Below are 20,862 nucleotides of genomic sequence, written 5' to 3' on the forward strand. Positions count from 1 at the left end.
ACAGGGGCAGCATAGGGTTAGATACAGAGTAAAGCTTCCTCTACACTGTCCTCATCAAACACTCCCAGGACAGGGGCAGCATAGGGTTAGATACAGAGTAAAGCTCCCTCTACATGGTCCCCCATCAAACGCTCCCATGACAGGGACAGTACGGGGTGAGATATACCTTCTTCTGCACTTGGCCTGGATGCAGGAGTGAATGTGAACTCAGCGAGGTTCTCATTTCTGCCACCAGACAATCTCAGGGTGAGTCAAGATGAGGCTGTCGGTTAGTGTAGCCAAGTTCGCCTTACACATCAATTCCCCGCTCACCAACATCAGGACGAGAAGGGGCCCTCAAACCCGGCTCACTGAACTACGTAGTTGTACAACAGTCTGACAGGAGGGATTTCCATCTCACTTGGGATTGGAACCTGAGTTCCTGATGGCCACATTCTTTGACCCCTTGAAAACATTCCATGATTTGGCCTCAACTGCTTTCTGTGGCAGAGAATTCCAACCACTTGCCCCCCCCCCCCCCCCCCCCCCCCAACTCTCTGGGTGAAGAGATTTCGCCTCATCTCAGTCCTAAACCCAATATTCTTAGACTGTGTGCCTTCCTTTTGGAACGGGTTAGTGCTGGTTGGTCTCCATGTATAGAGACCGCCAGGGAGCTTGTCCTTACCGTTCCTTATCCAGGACGAAGAACGAAAATGGGAAACTGACGGCGATCTTCTCAAACTCAACTTGGGAAATGTAGCCATCTTGGTCGTGATCGTAATTTTTGAACACGGACTGCGAAGGAGGAAAGGGGAGGTGAACAGTTCGATCACAAATGAAGCTGGAGTCTGTGGTCAGACGCATCTCTGGCCTTCCCTGTGCTAGAAGTGCCAGCCAGTAATAATATACCAACAACTCATCTTAGAGTCATAGAGATGGACTGCACGGAAACAGACCCTTCGGTCCAACCCGTCCACGCCGACCAGATATTCCAACCCAATCTAGTCCCATTTGCTAATACTTGGCCCATTTCCCTCCAAACCCTTCCTACCCATCTAAATGCCTTTAAAATGCTGTAATAATCTGTCCAACAGGGTTTCTCACTGTAGACAGAGCCCTGCTTCCCCAATATACACCCCAACATGCAAACCCATCGACCAGCAAAATAAACAACCCACTTCATATCCATACTTCATATCATAGACTCAAAGCAATCTCTCTCTGTCATCAACAATTTCTCACCCAGCCAACTCTCTCCACCGAATCTAGAGTGTTACTACCTTACCCCACCCAATTTCACCTCCAAAAAGAACTCACTAAACTTACATATTATTTATTTCATTCATTCTTGGAATGAGAGCATTGTAGTCTCGACCAAAGTTTATCGCTTGACTTTAACTGTCCTCGAGAAGATGGGGGTGAGCTGCCTTCTTGAACTGCTGTAGTCCGTGTGCTGTGGGTAGACCCACAATGCCCCGAGGGAGGGAATTCCAGGATTTGGACCCAGCGACACTGACATCGGGATGGTGAGTGGCCTGGAGTGGAACATGCAGGGGGTGGTATTCCCATGGATCTGCTGCCCTTGAGCTTCTAGATAGAAGTGGTCGTGGGTTTGGAAGGTGCTGTTTGAGGATCTTTGGTGAGTTGCTGCAGTGCATCTTGTAGATGGTACACCCTGCTGTTACTGAGCGTCGGTGGTGGAGGGAGGGGATGTTTGTGGGTGTGGTGCCAATCAAGCGGGGGGCTGCTTTGTCCTAGATGGTGTCGAGCTTCTTGAGTGTTGTTGGAGCTGCCCCCGTCCAGGGGCAAGTGGGGAGTATTCCCTCACACTCCTGACTCGTGCCTCACAGATGGTGGACAGGCTCAGGAGGTGAGTTACTTGCTGCAGGTTTGGCCTGGTCTTGGGGCCACAGTATGACTGAACCAGTGCAGGTCATCGGTAGCCCCTGGGGTGTTGATAGCGGGCTATGTTGGTGATGCCAAGGGGAGGCAGTTGTTGGAGATGGTGATTGCCTGGCCCTTCTGTAAGGGGGATATGACACTCGCTAATGCCACTTACCATTAACCTACCTTAGTACACCCAAATCCAAACACTCCTTAACCTACCCCCTTCGTCCAGTCCAACCCACCTCCCACCCGCATCGCCAAACAGGCAAAGCCATGCCTGACCTGCTCAATTCCCTCAACTCGCCCACCCCACACCGTTTCTCCCTAATGTGATCGTCTACGCCCAGTGAGGTGCTAACGGCCTGTCACACTCTCACGGCACCCCCACACCCGTCACCACGGCCAACAGAATGCCAGCTGGGACCTTGGCGTATTTCCAGTGCACCCGAACCCAGCCCCTCTTGACCCTGATCTGAGCGGTTTAGGCTGACATGATGCAGATGTACTTACGTCCACCATCTGCTGGACATGCTTACTGACCGTCACGGCATCGAGCTTTGGTGCCACCCCCGAGGCCCAGTCAACTACCACCGGTGGCTTGCAGGGGGGCACTGACTGGAATAGAATGGAAACAGGTAAAAGCTTCACTTGACGGTAGCTGGTCGACTGAGGAGGCCTGAACCCGTTCAGCCATCTTGTAGCGCACCAAGGGGTTTGGAAGCTGTGTGGACTGTCCGTGTCACATCAGTAGTCCTCCCCACCCCTCCCTCTACTCCCACTCTCTCGACCCTGAGGTTATACGTCAGATGAGGAATCTCCACAGTAAATAGAACCATAGAATCCCTGTAATGTGGAAAAGGGCCATTCAGCCCATTGAGTCCACACTGACCATTCTGAGGTACCTCAGAGTGGAACACGCTGGATGGAGAAACGCTGAATCCAATTCCACTTTCTGTCATTTTCAATTTCAATGTATTTTTTTTTAAAAATCTGCTGAATGTGTTGTGTTTCTGGGAAAAAATATGTTAGAACCCTTAGTTGTCACGGAATGAGAGAAAATGGAGGGAAGGCCTCAATCAGATCAGAACAGTCTCGAGGCCTACGGACTACCTCTGATTCCTATTTCTTAACTTCTGAATTCTAGGAGAAATAATCGAGAGATTTATGTCTAGCAAACAATTGAATACAATTCCAAGACCGACCAGCGACACACAGTGATTTCGAATGCTGGGTTGAGCCAAAAATAAGGTTAATATGTCAAATACAGGAGTTGTGAAGAAATCAAGAAGACATCTTGAAAAAATATGCTATGCTGGGTCTGGGCATTGTATTCAATCATTTGCTGGCTATAATCCCCTCGGTCATTCCTCCCGGAATTTCGGAGTAGGTCACCAGGCTCCTCCAGCCTGTTCTGGAATGACTGTGGTCCATTTTCCCACCTCTGCCCAATTATCCCTGTCGATTGTAAGACAGTTTCGTCCGTGTCGCTAGCTGGGATTGTTAACTTAAGAGAGACAAGAGAAACTTGGGAGCTTCCTAGTAAGTGGGACGTATTGGGAGGTTAGCTAACAATGCAAGTCAGAGGAACAGTGCAGAGGAAGAGGACCCATTCTAATGGGTGGTGCAGTGGCTGGCAGTGCCCACATTTGTTTCCCATCTCTAACCCTCCCTGAACCAAGCGACTTGCTCGGCCATTTCAGAGGGCACTTAAGACTCAACCACTTTGGCGTAATTGGTCTGGAGTCACATATAGTTCAAGGTGGTAGGTTTCTCCCTTACTTCCAGAGGTGAGGGGTTGGTCTTATGAAGGGAGATTGAGCAGTTTAGGCCCATACTCTCTGGAGTTTAGAAGAACACAAGGAGATCTAATTGAGGGACGTAAGTTGCTAATGGGGAGTGACACATGAGAAGATGTTACCTCAAGCAGAGCAACACAGAGCGAGAGGTCCGTGTTTTGGGAGAAGGAGGGAGCAGATTTAAAACTGAGATGGGGAGGAACGATTTCTCTCAAAGGATTGTGAAGCTGTGGAACTCACTCCCTCACAGGGAGGTGGGCTGCTGGGAGTAAATTTAGGAGCAGGAGGCAGGCAGATTGTTAACTAGTAATGGGCTGAAGGGGAACAGGCCGGAAAGTGGAGTTCAGGCCGAGATGAGATCAGCCTCGATTGTATTAAAGAGTGGGGCAGGCCTGAGAAGGGTTGAATGGCCTACTCCTGCTCCGAGTTCTGATGTTCTTTTGGACATTAATGAACCAGACAGTTAGAAACTCCAGGCTGTGAGATGCTCAGGGCTTCTTGCTCAATTTCAATAGGTTTTGGAACTCTGCGTTCAATTCTGGTCTCCCTGCGCTAGGAAAGAGGTTGCGAAACTTGAAAGGGTTCAGAAAAGATTTACAAGGATGTTGCCAGGGTTGGAGGGTTTCAGCTACAGGGAGAGGCTGAATAAGCTGAGGCTGTTTTCCCTGGAGCGTCGGAGGCTGAGGCGTGACCTCATAGAGGTTTATAAAACCATGAGGGGCATGGTTAGAGTAAATAGACAAAGTCTTTTCCCCCAGGGTAGAGTCACAGAGATGTACAGCACAGAAACAGACCCTTCGGTCCAACTCGTCCATGCTGACCAGATATCCTAAATTAATCTAGTCCCATTTGCCAGCATTTGGCCCATATCTCTCTAACTCCTCCCTAGTAATGTTCCCATCCAGACAGCTTTTAATTGTACCTGCTGTAATTGTACCACTTCCTCTAGCAGCACATTCAATACACCCACCACCCTCTGAGTGAAAAAGCTGCCCCTTTACGTCCCTTTTAAGTCTTTCCCCTCTCACCTATGCCCTCTAGTATTGGCCTCCCATACCCTGGGGAAAAGACCTTGACTGTTCGGTATGGATGAGTTGGACCGAAGGGGCTGCTTATGTGCTGTATGATTCCATGACTGGGAAAACCATTGCCGAATCTCCAAGCGATAGGTTCCCTGTGATAACTGTGATGAACCGCGTCATGTTTCCTTACCACAGTTCGGTGAGTTTTTGGTTCCTTTGCGTAGGACAGCTCATAGATTTCATCTTCAGTGTAGTAGAGGTCGAGTGATAACTGAAAGAAATGTCAGGACAATGAGAGAAACGACCACGTTTTTGCGCAGATCAACAAACCCATCACAGCAGTGGGTGTTCGAAATGAGATTAAGTCACACCGTGAGGAATAGGAGCAGACTGCATTTTGGATAATTCCTGTTTTCCCAGGGAGTAGAGAACGTCCAGAATATGCTCTAATAGAACAAATAACTGAGCTGAAGATCTGAAAGTAAAACAGAATCTCATCAGGTCTGACTGCATCTGTGGGGAGTAAGCAGACTTAATGTTTCGGGTTCGGCGTTCATGAGTTCTGATGAAGAGCTTTCTCTCTCTCCCCCCAGATGCTGCCCAGACTTGCTAAGTTTCCCCAGCAATTCCTGTTTTTGTTTCAAAGTTGGTGGCTGGTGTAGTGGGTACTGACTGTGTCTTTGAGAGATTTCTGATTGGTTCAGATCACATCAGGTTGACTATCGCTGCCCTCATTGCCTCCAAAATGTACTTTACCAACACCTCCCCCCCTCCCCCACCCCCATTGGTATCTCACATTTTATCCTGAGTAACCCTCAGGTTACCCGAGGTTCAGCTTGCTCTGTCTTACCTCAGAGTGCGTCTCTTTCCCCTATCACCTCTCCCCTCTGCTCCCTCACCTACACTGGCTCCTGTCCAAACCCAAGATACAGAATCCCTACAGTGTGGAAGCAGACCATTCGGCCCGTTGAGTCCTCACTGACCCTCCAAACAGCATCCCAACAGACCCCACCACCAGGGATATATTTCCCACCCCACCCCTTCCCGCCTTCCGCAAAGACCGTTCCCTCCGTGACTACCTGGTCAGGTCCACACCCCCCTACGACCCACCCTCCCATCCTGGCACTTTCCCCTGCCACCGCAGAAACTGCAAAACCTGTGCCCACACCTCCTCCCTCACCTGCATCCAAGGCCCTAAAAGAGCCTTCCATATCCATCAAAGTTTTACTTGCACATCCACTAATATCATTTATTGTATCCGTTGCTCCCGATGCGCTCTCCTCTACATTGGGGAGACTGGACACCTCCTAGCAGAGCGCTTTAGGGAACATCTCCGGGATACCCGCACCAATCAACCACACCGCCCAGTGGCCCAACATTTCAACTCCCCCTCCCACTCTGCCGAGGACATGGAGGTCCTGGGCCTCCTTCACCGCCGCTCCCTCACCACCAGACGCCTGGAGGAAGAACGCCTCATCTTCCGCCTCGGAACACTTCAACCCCAGGGCATCAATGTGGACTTCAACAGTTTCCTCATTTCCCCTTCCCCCACCTCATCCTAGTTTCAAACTTCCAGCTCCACACTGTCCTCATGACTTGTCCGGACTTGTCCTACCTGCCTATCTCCTTTTCCACCTATCCACTCCACCCTCTCCTCCCTGACCTATCACCTTCATCCCCTCCCCCACTCACCCATTGTACTCTATGCTACTTTCTCCCTACCCCCACCCTCCTCTAGCTTATCTCTCCACGCTCCAGGCTCACTGCCTTTATTCCTGATGAAGGGCTTTTGCCTGAAACGTCGAATTCGAAGCTCCTTGGATGCTGCCTGAACTGCTGTGCTCTTCCAGCACCACTAATCCCCAACCAGACTCACAGGCCTAGCCCATCTCTGTAACCCTGCATTTCCCATGGCCAATGCTCCTAACCTGCACAACCCTTATACTCCAATGCCCATGAAAAAAGGGCTAACGTCCCATGATCCTTCATGATTCCCTGCTGTACCTATGTCCTGCTGGCTTTCTGGGTTTCACGTACAAGTCCCCCCCCCACCCCCCAGTCCCTTTGTGCTGCAGCTTTCTCTCCTTTTAAATCATACTCTGTTCATTTGTTCCCTCTTCTAAGATGAACCGATTCACATTTTCCCACATTATACTCCATTTGCCAGTTACTCAGATTTGGGTCATGCAGTATCCTTTGATGTTACACTGGGAAAGCCTTTTGCTAACTCTCTCTTGCAACACCTCAGACAGGAAAGCGTCCATTTAAAAAGTTCTCGAAAGCCTTATTCCTCATTCACTCTGTGTGTAAGGCATTCCTGCTCGACAACTCTGCAAGAAACCAGGGTGCCCTCCTCAAACTATCCCCTTTGTTCACCACCCCACTGTTGGTGGCTGTCCCTTCAGCCAGTTAGAACCCTGCGCCTCTCTGACCCTCCTTAAAGTCTATCTATTTGCCCAACCCGTTGGTCACCTCTCTTAGAACCCACTGCTGTGACCCAGAGTCGGGGTTTCCCTAATACCTGCTTCTGAGAATTCAATTACTCATGACCCGTTGACCAATAGTTCATCATCAAGGTTGTCCCAATTACAACAACACTTCAATGGATTTGGACGATCGTGGTGACAAACTATTGGTCAATGGGTCATGAGTAATTGAGTCATTACCATTTAGAAGGAGGTCACTCGTCCCATCAAGGCTGTGCTGGCTCCCTGTAGGGCGATGTAGTCACTCCCACTCATTGGTGCACTATGGACAGTCCTACTTGCCAACAACATCCTCTCCCCACCTCCCCTCCCCAGGTCTATAAAAGGCCCCTTTACTTACATATAGAGACACTTGTCTAATGTCCATCTGGGAACTGCCTGAATCCGAAACCAAACCCAAAATTGTGATGGGCCCCCATCCTGCATCCAACCCTGTTATCTCCCTATTTAAGACGGACAGCGGTAAGTTAAATATGACATTCCCCTTCTTCTGATGCTCTGGGTGCTTGCCCACAAACTAACCTCATTGGGGTCCAAGCTGAAGGCCTCGATGTTTACTGTATTGAAGAGGGTGATACCCTTCTTTTTTTTTAAGATTAGATTAGATTAGATTACAGTGTGGAAACAGGCCCTTCGGCCCAACAAGTCCACACCGCCCCGCCGAAGCGCAACCCACCCATAACCCTACATTTACCCCTTACCTAACACTATGGGCAATTTAGCATGGCCAATTCACCTGACCTGCACATCTTTGGACTGTGGGAGGAAACCGGAGCACCCGGAGGAAACCCACACAGACACGGGGAGAACGTGCAAACTCCACACAGTCAGTCGCCTGAGGCGGGAAATGAACCCGGGTCTCTGGCGCTGTGAGGCAGCAGTGCTAACCACTGTGCCACCGTGCCGCCCACGACTTCAGGCTTCTCCAGTTGGCCATCACTAATTGGAATCTCAGTTCCCAGCCTCCGTTGAAAGCGAGACTGATTTTATCATTCAGCAGCTTACCAATTTACAGCCCTCTTGACTCAACACTGCAGACTTTCAACTTCCTTTCTCGACCATTTTATTTACTCCCCTAGTGCCAGAGTTGATCTTGACTCCACACTTTCAGCTCCTACGTGGAGCTGTCCACACCCCCCCCTCCCCCCCTCCCCCCCCCCGGTGTCTGTGTGGGTTACCTCCAGGTGCTCCACGGTCCAAAGATGTGCAGGTTAGGGTGAACTGGCCATGCTAAATTGCCCAGAGTGTTCAGGGATGTGCATGCTAGGTGGATTAACCCCGGGAAGTGTGGGGATAAAGTAGGGGGTGGGATGATTTTTGGAGGGTCAGTGCAGACTCAATGGGCTGAACGGTCTACGTTTGCACTGTAGAGGTTGTACGATTCTATGATTTACTCTGCCATTAACCCTTACCCCAAAACAACTTTTTGTTTATTGCTGCAGTCATTGAGTCATACAGCACCAAAACAGACCCTTCGGCCCGACTCATCCATGCTGACCAGGTCTCCCAAATTAAACTAGTCCCATTTACCTGTGTTTGGCTCATATCCCTCCAAACCCTTCCTATTCATGTACTTGCCCAGATGCCTCTTAAATGTTGCAATTGTACCAGCCTCCACCACATCCTCTGGCAGCTCATTCCACACACATACCACCCTCTATGTGAAAATGTTGCCCCTTAGGTCTCTTTTAAATCTTTCCCCTCTCACTTTAAACCTACGCCCTGTAGTTTTGAAAAAGACCTTGGCTATTCACTCTATCCATGCCCCTCATGATTTTATAAATCCCTATCCCCTCAGCCTCCCACACTCCAGGGAAAAAAATCCCAATCTGAGGAAAGGTGACTGGACCCGAAACATTAACTGATTTCTCTCCACAGATGCTCCAGACCTGTTGAGCTTTTCCAGCAATTTCTATGTTTGATTTTGCCTCTCCCTATAGCTCAAACCGTCCAATCCTGCCCCTAGCAATCCCTTTGAATTTTGTTCCGTCCCATCTTTTTCACTGAATCTCTCTCGACCTGTCACTCCACCCAATCCCCTCCCCTCTTTGTTGTTATTAGAAAACCGGTAGCATTTCTGTCTTCAGTGCTGAAGAGGAGCCAGGTGAGGACTCAAAACATTAACCCTGTTTCTCTCTCCACGGATGTTGCCAGACCTGCTGAGTTTCTCTACCACTTTCTATTCAGGTTTCTATTTTCAATGACGTTTTGCAACTCAAGGATTTTTTTTTTTTTGTAAGGTTGGTGCTCCAGGCCAGTCTCACGTTTGACTCTTTCAGGAAACTCAGAAACATCATCTCAAGAGCCCAGTTTGATTCTTCACTCCCTACCCAGACCCACTCTGTTTCCAGTTGGTACAAAATTAGCCTTCGCCACCTCACAACGTAGTGCCCACTGATGCTGTGCTTTTTACTGGGAATCTTTCTTTCGGATGCCCGCAAATTCAGACAGAAGGCACCAAAATTGCAAGGTCTGTATCTCCTTTGTGATGGCTTTTCACGCAGAGGGTGGTACGGGTATGGAATGAGCTGCCAGAGGATGTGGTGGAGGCTGGTACAATTGCAACATTTAAAAGGCATCTGGACGGGTATATGAATAGGAAGGGTTTGGAGGGATATGGGCCAGGTGCTGGCAGGTGGGACTAGATTGGGTTGGGATAGCTGGTTGGCATGGAGGGGTTAGACAATAGACTATAGACAATAGGTGCAGGAGTAGGCCATTCTGCCCTTTGAGCCAGCACCACCATTCATCATGGCTGATCATCCTCAATCCTCAATCAGTATCCTGTTCCTGCCTTATCCCCACTTTCCTTAAGAGCTCTTGGACTGAAGGGTCTGTTTCTGTGCTGTACATCTCTATGACTCTATGATACTATGGCTTTACGAAGTATATTTCGTCCTTTTTTTTTAAAGAGAGCTTTTAAGGCAGAGGTGACAAACGGTCTGCTAGCGTAAACATATTGTGAGGGGTTGGTTTAAAGCTGGAACAATAGAAGCAGCCTGGCTGGGTGGGGTCAAGCTCCCACAGAGAGCCAGGATTTGTAGTTTTAGTTCTCAGCAGCTGTGGTTGGGGTCTTGAAGAAGTGGAAGATTTTTTTTTTCCCCCTCTCTTGTTTACGCCAAAAGCTGGACCTTCTTTTCCTGCTATGGGAATCGTATGTGAGCCAGTTCTGCTTTTCTGAGTTTGCCTATTTGCCAAGGGGGTGTGTTTATGAGCTGTTACTATATTGGAACAGTTAATTAGCATTAGTTCCTGTACCTATTATTCTATTAAGTGTTCCAATAATGTGAATTCCTTCATTATTTTGTTGCATTTTTGATGACAGTGGATGAATAAAACATGTTTTGTTTTAATCCAATAGTTTGACCAATTGAATTTGGAAAGCAACTCCTTAAATTTGCCTCTAAAATAAGAAAAGGTCAGGGTCCAGGTTACCTTCTGAATATTTTGAGGGGATTTAGTCTAGTCCATAATGCCAAGCCAGAAACATACATTGATAGAGAAATGCCAAGGTGCCTCACAGGAGCGTCATTAGATAGTCTCTGAATTCTTTTGATTTATTCACCAGATGTGGGCATCACTGGCCACATATTGCTCATTCCTAATTACCCAGAGGGCTGTTAAGCGTCAACCACGTCGCTGTGGGTCTGGAGTCACATGTAGGCCAGATCAGCTAAGGATGGCAAATCTCCTTCCCTGAAGAACTTTAGTGAACCAGATGGGTTACTCCCCAACAACTAACTGTGGTTTGATAGTCATTGAGAAGTGTGGAAGCAGACCACTTGGCCCATTGAAGAGCATCCCACCCAGACCCACCTTATCCCCTGCATTCCCCATGGCTAACCCACCTAGCCTGCAAAACCCATGGACACTACAAGCAATTTAGCATGGCCAATCCACCCATCCTGCACATCCTTGGACTGGATCACTTTGTAGAGGTTTATAATATCACGTGGAGTGTAGATAAGGTGACTAGCCAAGGGTAGGGGAGTCCAAAACCAGAGGGCATAATGATAAGGGAGGAAACCCACACAGGCACAGGGAGAACATGCAAACGCCAACACAGACAGTCACCCCGAGGCTGGAATTGAACCTGGGACCCTGGTGCTGTGAGGCAACAGTGCTAGCCACTGAGCCACCACATCACCCCAGTCACCAGACTCTTAACTCCAGATTTGATTTTAAAATTGAATTCAAATTCCACCACGGCAGGAATCGAGCCCAGAACATTGCCTGTACCTCTGGATTAATAATCCAGTGATAATACCATTTTGGCCATTACTTCCCTGGGAAGGCCCTTTCCGAGATACTTGGACTGGTGGCCAAACCCTTGGAGAAATACTTTGATATTTAACGATAGAAGTCACAGAAAGCTTCAGAGATTGATCCTGTCCAGGGTTAGTTGGGGTCTGGCCATTATTCATTCCCGTTCCCAACCAAGGCGAATGGGATCGACTCACCGTCAGCAGATGGACAAGGTCTTTGTTAGCTTCGAACGGTGGCGTACTGCCCTGGATCTGGATCAGCTCCAGGATGCGACTGTACAGCTGCTGCAGCTTGTTCAGGTTAATCTTCTTATCCTCTATATAGTCTGGCAGGGCTTCATTCAGGGAGACCAGGTCCTTCAGGTGGACCCCAAGGATGGGGATTTTAAAACCAGTGCATTCACTGAAGACCCGCCGATAGTTGCTATAGTTACTGCAGGAGGACAGAAGCTCTGTCATTTCATTCAATGTCTGCGATGAAGAGACAGAAGAACATTATCAGGGGTAAGTGACCGATTATTAGAGACTAGGCCAACAGAACTATACTCATCCCCTACTCATAATCAGTGGCATCAACTCTCCGAAGAGCATCCCACCCCAGATCCCAGGAGAAAGTGAGGACTGCAGGTCAGAGTCGAGAGTGCGGTGCTGGAAAACCTGGCAGCATCCGAGGTGCAGGAGAGTCGACGTTCCCTTTGCACTTCCCATGGCTAACCCACCTACTTTGCATGCCACCGGCAATTTATCCTCGCCAATCCACCCAGGCTGAACATTTTTGGACTGTGGCAGGAAACCCGCGCAGACACAGGGAGGACAATTGCCTGAGGGTGGGATTGAACCCGGGTCCCTGGCGCTGTGAGGCAGCAGTGCTGAGCCACTGTGCCACTCAATACCACTGCTGCGAATTAAGCATGCATTTCAACTCTCTTTCTCTCATGCCTGAAAGCAGAGATACCCAATATGGTAAGTGTCCAAGGTAACGAGCGGTCTCTGTGTCTTGTATAGGTGACCATATATGAACTTAGTGAGGGGGTACAGGCTGTTCTCCTCTAACGTGCGTTTCGTCAACGCAATTTGGCGGGAACGCAGTTGGGGAACAATTTTTTAAAAATGCGAACTTTTAAAGTATGTGTAGGCTATAGCGCAATGACACATTTCAAGTGTATTTGTTATTGAGTGATTTTTGTATTGCACGGGGTCACAGAGGAACGCAATAACCACCTGTATGTAGATATTGAGGCATGGCTGGGAGTCTAGACATTCATCAAGTTCTTACATTACTGAAAACGATGCACTGAAGGGCACACATTGGTCGAATGATGGCTTCATCATTTTTTTTTGTCAATGGGCGAATTTGTTTTACACAATATATGAAAGTGTCAAGTCCTCATAGTTTCTGACCCTGCTACATCAGAGATCTGGCTGAGTGACAGTCTCATTGGGTAGCTGTGGTCTCAGTTTCTTTTTAGGGGAAATTATGAGTGGCTTTCTGTTTAAAACATTCCACACATACCGTTGTTACTATCCCATTCATTATTTCGGCACCGGGCAGATACGGGAGAATGGGTATGGATGTGCCCTGGCTTGTTCCAGAGAGGAACGACTCACTGTTGAAGTTTGATGGGAGGGCACGGGTTGGCAGAAGGACATGAGGCCTCTCAAAGCCATCATTAAGTTTACGGTTCATGACTCCTCTAAGAGATGGGGCGTCACAAAGTCCTGGCTAAGCTCGTGGACTCCACAGAACTCGGAGAAAGTGAGGACTGCAGATGCCGGAGATCAGAGTCGAGAGTGTGGCGCTGGAAAAGCGCGGCAGGTCAGGCAGCATCCGAGGAGCAGGAGAATCAGCGTTTCTGTCAGGCTCCTGATGAAAGGCTCTTGCCTGAAACGTTGATTCTCCTGCTCCTCGGGAACCAGGGAATGCCCCCCACCGGATGTGGGATTGCTGCTCCCAACCTTTTTCCAGTTCAATGTCACCGGGAATGCGAGCAAGAATCTCAGAATCCGTTCCAGTCGGCAACAATCCAGCCCAACATTCCAGGCTGCCACCGAAAGGACGACATCAAATCAGCCATGATCTCACTGAATGGCAGGGTAGGCCCTGATGGTCCTACGTCAGCTCTTGAATGTTGACCTCTCTTTCTCCCCGCTGAGATTCTCTGGAGGACATAGCAACAGGAGTAGGCCATTCAACTCCTCGAGTCTGTACTACCATTTAATGAGATCACGGCAATTCAGTGGCCTAAACTCCATGTACCTGCTTTTGGCCTGCATCCCTTCCTGTATCTTAACTACAACCTATCCACCTCAGATTTAAAATTAGCAACCGATCCAGCGTCCACTACCATTTGTGGAAGGGAATTCCAAGCATCTACCACCCTTTGTGTGTGGAAGTGCTTCGTAACGTCTCTCCTGAACGGTCTGAGTTCTCAGACTATGCTCTTCCTTCGAGAATCCCTAACCAATGGAAATAGTTCACCTATCCCAGCTTTTCCTGCTTTTAGCTGCTACTATTCCAGTTTCCAAATCTCCTGCTGCCTCAGGTCTTACAGATCCCTCAGCATCTCAGAGTCAGATGGAGCCAAAAATAATCACAAGACCACAAGAACTAGGAGCAGGGGTTAGGCCGTCTGGTCCCTCGAGCCCGCTCCACCATTCAATAAGATCATGGCTGAGCTTCTCATTGACTCAGCTCCACTTACCCGCCCTCTCACTCTAACTCTTAATTCCTTTACTGTTCAAAACAAAATCTACCTTCGCTTTAAAAGCGTTTACTGAAGTAGCGTCAACAACTTCATTGGGCAAGGAATTCCACAGATTCATAACCCTCTGAGTGAAGATGTTCCTTCTCAATTCAGTCCTAAATCTGCTCCCCCTAATCTTGAGGCTATGCCCTCTTGTCCTAGTTTCACCTGCCAGTGGAGAGGTCCTCTCTACCTCTATCTTATCTATTCCCTTCATAATTTTATATGTTTCTATAAGACACCCCCCCCTCATTCTCCTAAATTCCAATGAATATAATCCCAATCTACTCAGTCTCTCCTCATAAGCCAACCCCCTCAACTCTGGAATCAACCAGGTGAACTTCCTCTGCATTCCCTTCAGTGCCAATACATCCTTTCGCAAGGAAGGAGACCAAAACTGCACACAGTACTCCAAGTGTGGCCTCATCACAGCCTGTACAGCTGCAACATAACCTCCCTGCTTTTAAACTTAATCCCTTTAGCAATGAAGGACAAAATTCCATTTGCCTTCCTAATTATATGTTGTACGTGCAGACCAACCTTCTGTAATTCATACACAAGAACACCCAGGTCCCTCTACACGGCACATGGCCCAACTGAGCGAGAGAGAGAGAGAGAGAGAGAGAGGCATGAGTAAAGAGGACAGACCTTGGTAACATCCTGAGAGAGGTAGGAGCTGGTTTCCTTGAGCCGGGAAATGGCGCTGTGACAGAGGCCTCCGATCACTGCCATGAGAGTGTTAAAGTTCTGGAGCAACCGCAGTTTCTGTGAGGCAAGAAGAAGGCAATGAGGAACATCAAACGACTCCAGTGTGGAAGGTGAGCCCAAACAGGACACTCGCGTTTTAAAGAGGCCCCCACCACCATTCACGTTTCACCTTTCTTCGTTCTGTCATCGAGTGTGGACACCAAGAGAGGGGGTTAGAAAAAAGGAACATGAAAACAACATGATAATTGGAAACTGGTCCTCCATTTTGTCCTTGTAAATTGTCCATACCTTCACCTGCGTTTTGCGACACAGGGAGAGCAGAAATGTGCTCCTTTCTCCACAAAGTCCAAGATTATGGACATTATTCATCTCCATTGTCGTTCCCAGTCAGTTGTGCCCCTGTACCCCTCAACTACTCAACCTTCAAATCATACTCACACAGCACGTTAATTAATAACCACTTATCAATGCTCATTTTTCTGCCTCCGCTACACTTGACTGGCCTGACCTACACGTGACTCCGGTCCCACAGCAATTGGTACGTCTTAGTCACTAGCTTTGCTCCTTTATTACCATCTGGCTTTCACCATCATTTCTTGCCAGTATCTATTTGTCCTTGAATTGAGTGGCTTATTCAACCATTTATAAGGCCAGTTCAGAATAAACCACTCTATTGTGGATCTGGCGTCATGTGTAGGCCGGACCGGGTAAGGATGACAGATTTCCTTCCCTTCAGGACGTTGGTGAATCGGGTGGGTTTTTACGACAATTTTAATGATGGCCTCCTGTTTACCATTAGATTTTTTTTTCTCTCATCCGGAATTCAAATTTGACTAGCCACTTGCAGTGAGATTCCAAACTGACGTTCCCAGGATTATTAGCCCAGGCCTCTGATTGACATGGTGTCTCAGTGGTTAGCACTACTGCCTTACAACATCAGGGACCCAGGTTCAGTTCCACCCTTGGCTGACCATAATACATGGAGTTCTCCTCATTTACTCCGGTTTCTTCCCACAATCCAGGGATGTGCAGGTTAGGGTGGATTGGCTGTGCTAAATTGCCCAGAGTGTTCAGGGATGTGCAGACTAGGTGTGTTAGCCACAGGCATTGCAGGGGGATGGATCTGGGTGGGATGCCCTTCAGAGGGTCGATGTGGACTCGTTGGGCTGAATGGCCTGTTTCCACACGATGGGGGATTCTATGGACGCAAGTGCATTCCACTAAATCCCAGAGATTGGATCAAAATGCATTACCGTTTTTGTTTTTTTTTCAATAACGTCTTCATGGGACATGAGTCTCACTGGCAAGGCCCAGAATTTGTTGCCCATCCCTAATTGCCCTTGAGCACAGTAGTGGCTATTTCAGAGGGCAGTTATTGCTGTGGGACTGGAGTCACGTGTAGGTCAGGCCAGCCAAGTATAGCAGAGACAGAAAAATGAGCATTGATAAGTGATTATGAATTAACGTGCTGTGTGAGTATGATTTGAAGGTTGAGCAGTTGTGGGATTCTGGGGCACAACTGACTGGGAACGACAATGGAGATGAATAATGTCACAAAGGGGAGCAGTAGGACCCAGGAGTTCATTTCCTGTTTGCTAGAACTGTAAGGAGGTGAGCTTACCTTGGACTTTGTGGAGAAAGGAGCACATTTCTGCTCTCCCTGTGTCGCAAAACACAGGTGAAGGTATGGACAATTTACCAGGACGATGCCTGATTAAGAGATTATGAAATCAGGAAGGACTGAACAGTCTAGAGATCTATTAATGTCAAAATGTAAAAGTGGCTTCAAGAAAATGCTACATACAAATCTGGAAATGTGTTGCTGGAAAAGCGCAGCAGGTCAGGCAGCATCCAGGGAACAGGAGAATCGACGTTTCGGGCATAAGCCCTTCTTCAGGGCTTATGCCCGAAACGTAGATTCTCCTGTTCCCTGGATGCTGCCTGACCTGCTGCGCTTTTCCAGCAACACATTTCCAGCTCTGATCTCCAGCATCTGCAGACCTCACTTTCTCCTCCTACATACAAATCTGGTCTCCCTGCAAGAGGAAAGATGTTGTGAAACTTGAAAGGGTTCAGAATGGATGTTGCCGGGGTTGGAGGATTTGAGCTACAGGGAGAGGCTGAACAGGCTGGGGCTGTTTTCCCTGGAGCGTCGGAGGCTGAGGGGTGACCTTGTAGAGGTTTATCAAATCATGAAGGGCATGGATAGGGTGTTAAAGCTTTTTCCAAGGGTATGAGAGTCCAAAACTAGAGGACATAGGTTTAGGGTGAGAGGGGAAAGACTTAAAAGGGACCTGAGGGGCAACTTTTTCACACAGAGGGTGGTACGTGTATGGAATGAGCTGCCAGAGGAAGTGGTGGAGGCTGGTACAATTGTAACATTTAAAAGGTATCTGGATGGGTATATGAATAGGAAGGGTTTGGAGGAAATTGGACCAAGTGTTGGCAAATGGGACAGGATTAATTTAGGATATCTGGTCAGCTTGGGTGAATAGGACAGAAGGGTCTGTTTCTGTGCTGTTTTAACTCTAGGTCTTTAGGACTCAAAAAGAGTTTGTTTGGGTGCATTTAGAGAAAATGTTTGTACGGTTTCCACAGTGAGATTGTGGGAGCAGAGTGGTAACGCCCAGATTGGTAATCCGAAGATTTGGGCAAATGCCGTGGGGCCACGCGGGATTCGAACATTTGAAAGGTCCACTGGGCGAAACAGAGAAGGATGTTCTTGATGACCATAGAGTTCAGAACCAGAGGATTAACAGTTTAAGGATACGGGGACTGAGTGGAGTTTAGGACTGAAATGGGGAGAAATGTCTTCACCCAGAGAGTGGGGAGCCTTTGGAATTCACTCCCACAGAAAGTGGTTGAGGCCAAAACATTGAATGTTTTCAAGAAGGAGTTAGATTGACTTCTTCTGGCTAAAGAGAGCAAGCGGGAACAGGGATTGAATTGGACGATCAGCCGTAACCTTATTGAATGGCGGAACAGGCTCGAGGGGCCGAATGGCCTTCTGTTTTTCTGTTTTGGTGTAAACGTTCCACCATGGCAACTGGGGAAAGTGAAAATTCAACTCAACTCTCTTAAAAAATCGGAATTAAACGTCGTTGAAGTCAAAAGGTGGCCATTATAAGAATCCATTCACTCCACCTTTGTGGGACATAGATCTGCCATCCTTACCCAGTCTGGTCTTCATGCGATTCTAAACCCGTGTGTGGCTGACTCTAAAATGGCCCAGAGAGCCAATGAGGGATGGGCATAAATGCCAGCCTTGCCCACATCCCACAAGAGAATAGAAAATAGACGCGTGCAGCCGACTAGAATGAGGGACCATCGATATTGGTTGGTGTCTGGTAAATCCAGTCAGGAATTCAAGAGAAATGCCCCCCCCCCAGAGAGTAGCTGGGTCATGGCACTTGGAGTGGCTAATTTCCAATTACGACGGCATTTTATAGAGAACGAGAAAGGGAAGCTAGATAAACTGGCGAGGAGGGTATAAGAAGGGTAGGTTGATGTGATCAGGTATAGTTGTGGGGTGGAGGGAGGCAGGGGAAGGGAAGGGGACAGGGGTGTAGAAACAGAACACGGTTTCCCTGCCATGGAAAGGATATTATTCAATTGGAGCAGATTCAGAAGAGATTTACCAGGATGGAGGGTTTGAGTTATAAGGTGAAAGTGAGGATTGCAGATGCTGGAGATTAGAGTCAAGATCAGAGTGGTGCTGGAAAAACACAGCAGATCAGGCAGCGTCCGAGGAGCAGGAGAATCGACATTTCGGGCAAAAGCCGCTCATCAGGAATCAGTTATAAGGAAATGCTGGGAATGTTTTTTCACTGGAGCATTGGAGGTTGAGGGGTGACCAACTAAAGATTTATAAAATCATGAGATAAGGTGAATGGCAGGTGTTTTGTTTTCCCTTAGGGTGGGGGATTTTAAAACTAGGGGCCGTATTTTTAAGGTGAGAGGAGAAAGATTTAAGAAAGACATGAGGGGCAGCTTCAACACAGACAGTGGTTGGTGTGTGGAATGGACTTCTAGAGGAAGTGGTGGATGTGGGTACAGTTACAACGTTTAAAAGACATTTGGATAAGTTCATGAATAGGAAAGGTTTGGAGGGATATGGGCCAGGATCAGGCAGATGGGACTAGTTCAGTTTGGGATTATGGTCGGCATGGACTGGTTGGGCCGAAGGGTCTGTTTCCGTGCTGTATGACTCGATAATTCTGCAACCATAAACAGGGTTCAGCAGAATGGGAAGGGGACCAACAAATGAGAAAAAACCTAAGGCTAACAAGGAAAAGAGGTACCCCAGAAAATTCCTCTGCCATTGTCCTCAGTTTATTGAAGGCTGCCTTGCAGATTAAACTGCTCCATTTAGGAGTTTCAAATAATCTCTCAGTCCCAAGACAAAACTAAAGCAGAGAGAGTGCCCAGGGTTCGTTGTGTGATGAGCTGTGAGATATTAATTGATTCGAATTGGCTTGCTGTAGCACAGGGAGTTAAGAAAAAATAATTATTCTCGATAGTGAGATCATCGGGGAGAATGAGCCCTGCCCCAGTGTGCTCAGCAAGGCTGCCTAGCAACCAGTTGGTAGGCCCGAATCCTTACCTGAGCGACGTGTATGAACTTTGTGAAGACTTCAGCTCGCTGAGCTGCTGTGGGCCTGTTGAGAATCATCAGCTGCACCCACTGGGAGATCCCGTTAACCAAAGACACCGAATGCTCCAGCGCTGGATTCTCCCTCACACACCCACTCACCATGTAACTCCTATAGTCCAGGTACTGGAAGGCAGAAGAGAAAGTGCTTTTAATGAGTGCCTTTTGCGCATTCAGGGCACCTTGATTGGCTGTGGCCCACCCAATTTGGTGCACAGCAGGATCCTAGGGTGACAGCCTATGGGGTCCACTTTTCCCATGATGCTGGCTGAGGGACGTCAGAGAGGGAAATCCCTCCAAAGGCCAGCCATGGGGTCTTTTACCCTCCCCCGCATGCGATGGCGGCCCCATCCATAAGGTGGTCCACCTCCAGTGCAGGACTCCCTCAGTCGGGCCACTGGAAGAGATGGCCTTAGTTTGGCCTCGGCTCTTAGGGCTTGTGTCCTCCCAGTGATGATGGATAAATCCAGCGCAGCATGGCAAGCCTGAGGCAGATCCTCGAATGTCCGCAGTGACTCAGAGGCAGGGATTCACTGTCAAAACCTCCCAGAGGGTTTGGAAATGGGGAGGGAGCACACCCAAACTGAAAAACCCAACCCATCAGCCTCCAGTAAATACCCAGTCTCCGACTTTATCGACCCACGCACCGTCAGGAAGCCTCCGCTCACCGTTAACTGGCAGAAGGAATTAAACTCAAGGTAGCTGAGGTGTTCTGCCAATTCCGTCGGCTCCAGGTGATCGAAAAGCAGGGAGACTTTCCGTTTTTTGTTGTTGCTAGAGATGGCGTGTTGCGTGTACTTCCACGTCCATTCGTGCATGTGTCTGTGTGCATGTAGGAGAGGAGAGTTACCTCCCAATCGTACACCAGAACACCCCCTCCAATATTGACCAGAAGGTGTCACAGCAACGACTCTGACTGAGATTAACTGGGAGCTGGTGTTTACTTAGAGTCATACAGGCCCCTTGGGTCCAACCAGTCCATGCCGACCGTAATCCCAAACTAAACTAGTCCCACCTGCCTGCTCCTGAACCATATCTCTCCAAACATTACTTATTGATGAACTTATCCAAACTATCTTTTAAGTGTTGTAACTGTACTCGCATCTAACACTTCCTCAGAAAGTTCATTCCTCACACGAACCAGTCTCTGTGTAAAGAAATTGCCCCTCATGCCTTTTTTAAACCTTTCCCTTCTCCCCTTAAAAATATGCCCGCCATTCTTGAAAGCCTCCACTCCAGGGAAAAGACACCTGCTGTTTACCCTATCCATGTCCTTCATGATTTTATAAACCTCTAAAAAGTCACCCCGCAACCTCCTACGCTC

At 48.3% G+C, this 20,862-nt stretch overlaps 1 protein-coding gene across 4 annotated transcripts in view; it reads right to left on the reverse strand.

Annotated features, from left to right (window-relative positions):
* rasgrp4 (RAS guanyl releasing protein 4) overlaps positions 1-20,862 on the reverse strand; it is a 175,744-nt gene that overhangs the window by 31,535 nt on the left and 123,347 nt on the right. For 3 of the 4 annotated variants that reach the window (XR_015754762.1, XM_087984075.1, XM_043680982.2), the window contains exons 6-12: positions 20,207-20,360; positions 19,491-19,664; positions 14,828-14,944; positions 11,631-11,906; positions 4,875-4,955; positions 2,377-2,481; positions 665-774 (exon numbers count right to left, since the gene is read on the reverse strand). Coding sequence is in view for 3 of the 4 variants with exons in the window: in XM_087984075.1 (XP_087840201.1) it covers positions 665-774; positions 2,377-2,481; positions 4,875-4,955; positions 11,631-11,906; positions 14,828-14,944; positions 19,491-19,664; positions 20,207-20,360 (1,017 nt within the window). In the remaining variant the exon portion in view is untranslated. The remainder of the gene's footprint in view (positions 1-664; positions 775-2,376; positions 2,482-4,874; positions 4,956-11,630; positions 11,907-14,827; positions 14,945-19,490; positions 19,665-20,206; positions 20,361-20,862) is intronic. The other variant, XM_087984074.1, reaches the window with a different exon arrangement.

The sequence above is a fragment of the Chiloscyllium plagiosum genome, unplaced genomic scaffold, assembly GCF_037043375.1.
Source record: "Chiloscyllium plagiosum isolate Xiang-an unplaced genomic scaffold, Cpla_swu_hap1 HiC_scaffold_47, whole genome shotgun sequence".
Taxonomy (NCBI): domain Eukaryota; kingdom Metazoa; phylum Chordata; class Chondrichthyes; order Orectolobiformes; family Hemiscylliidae; genus Chiloscyllium; species Chiloscyllium plagiosum.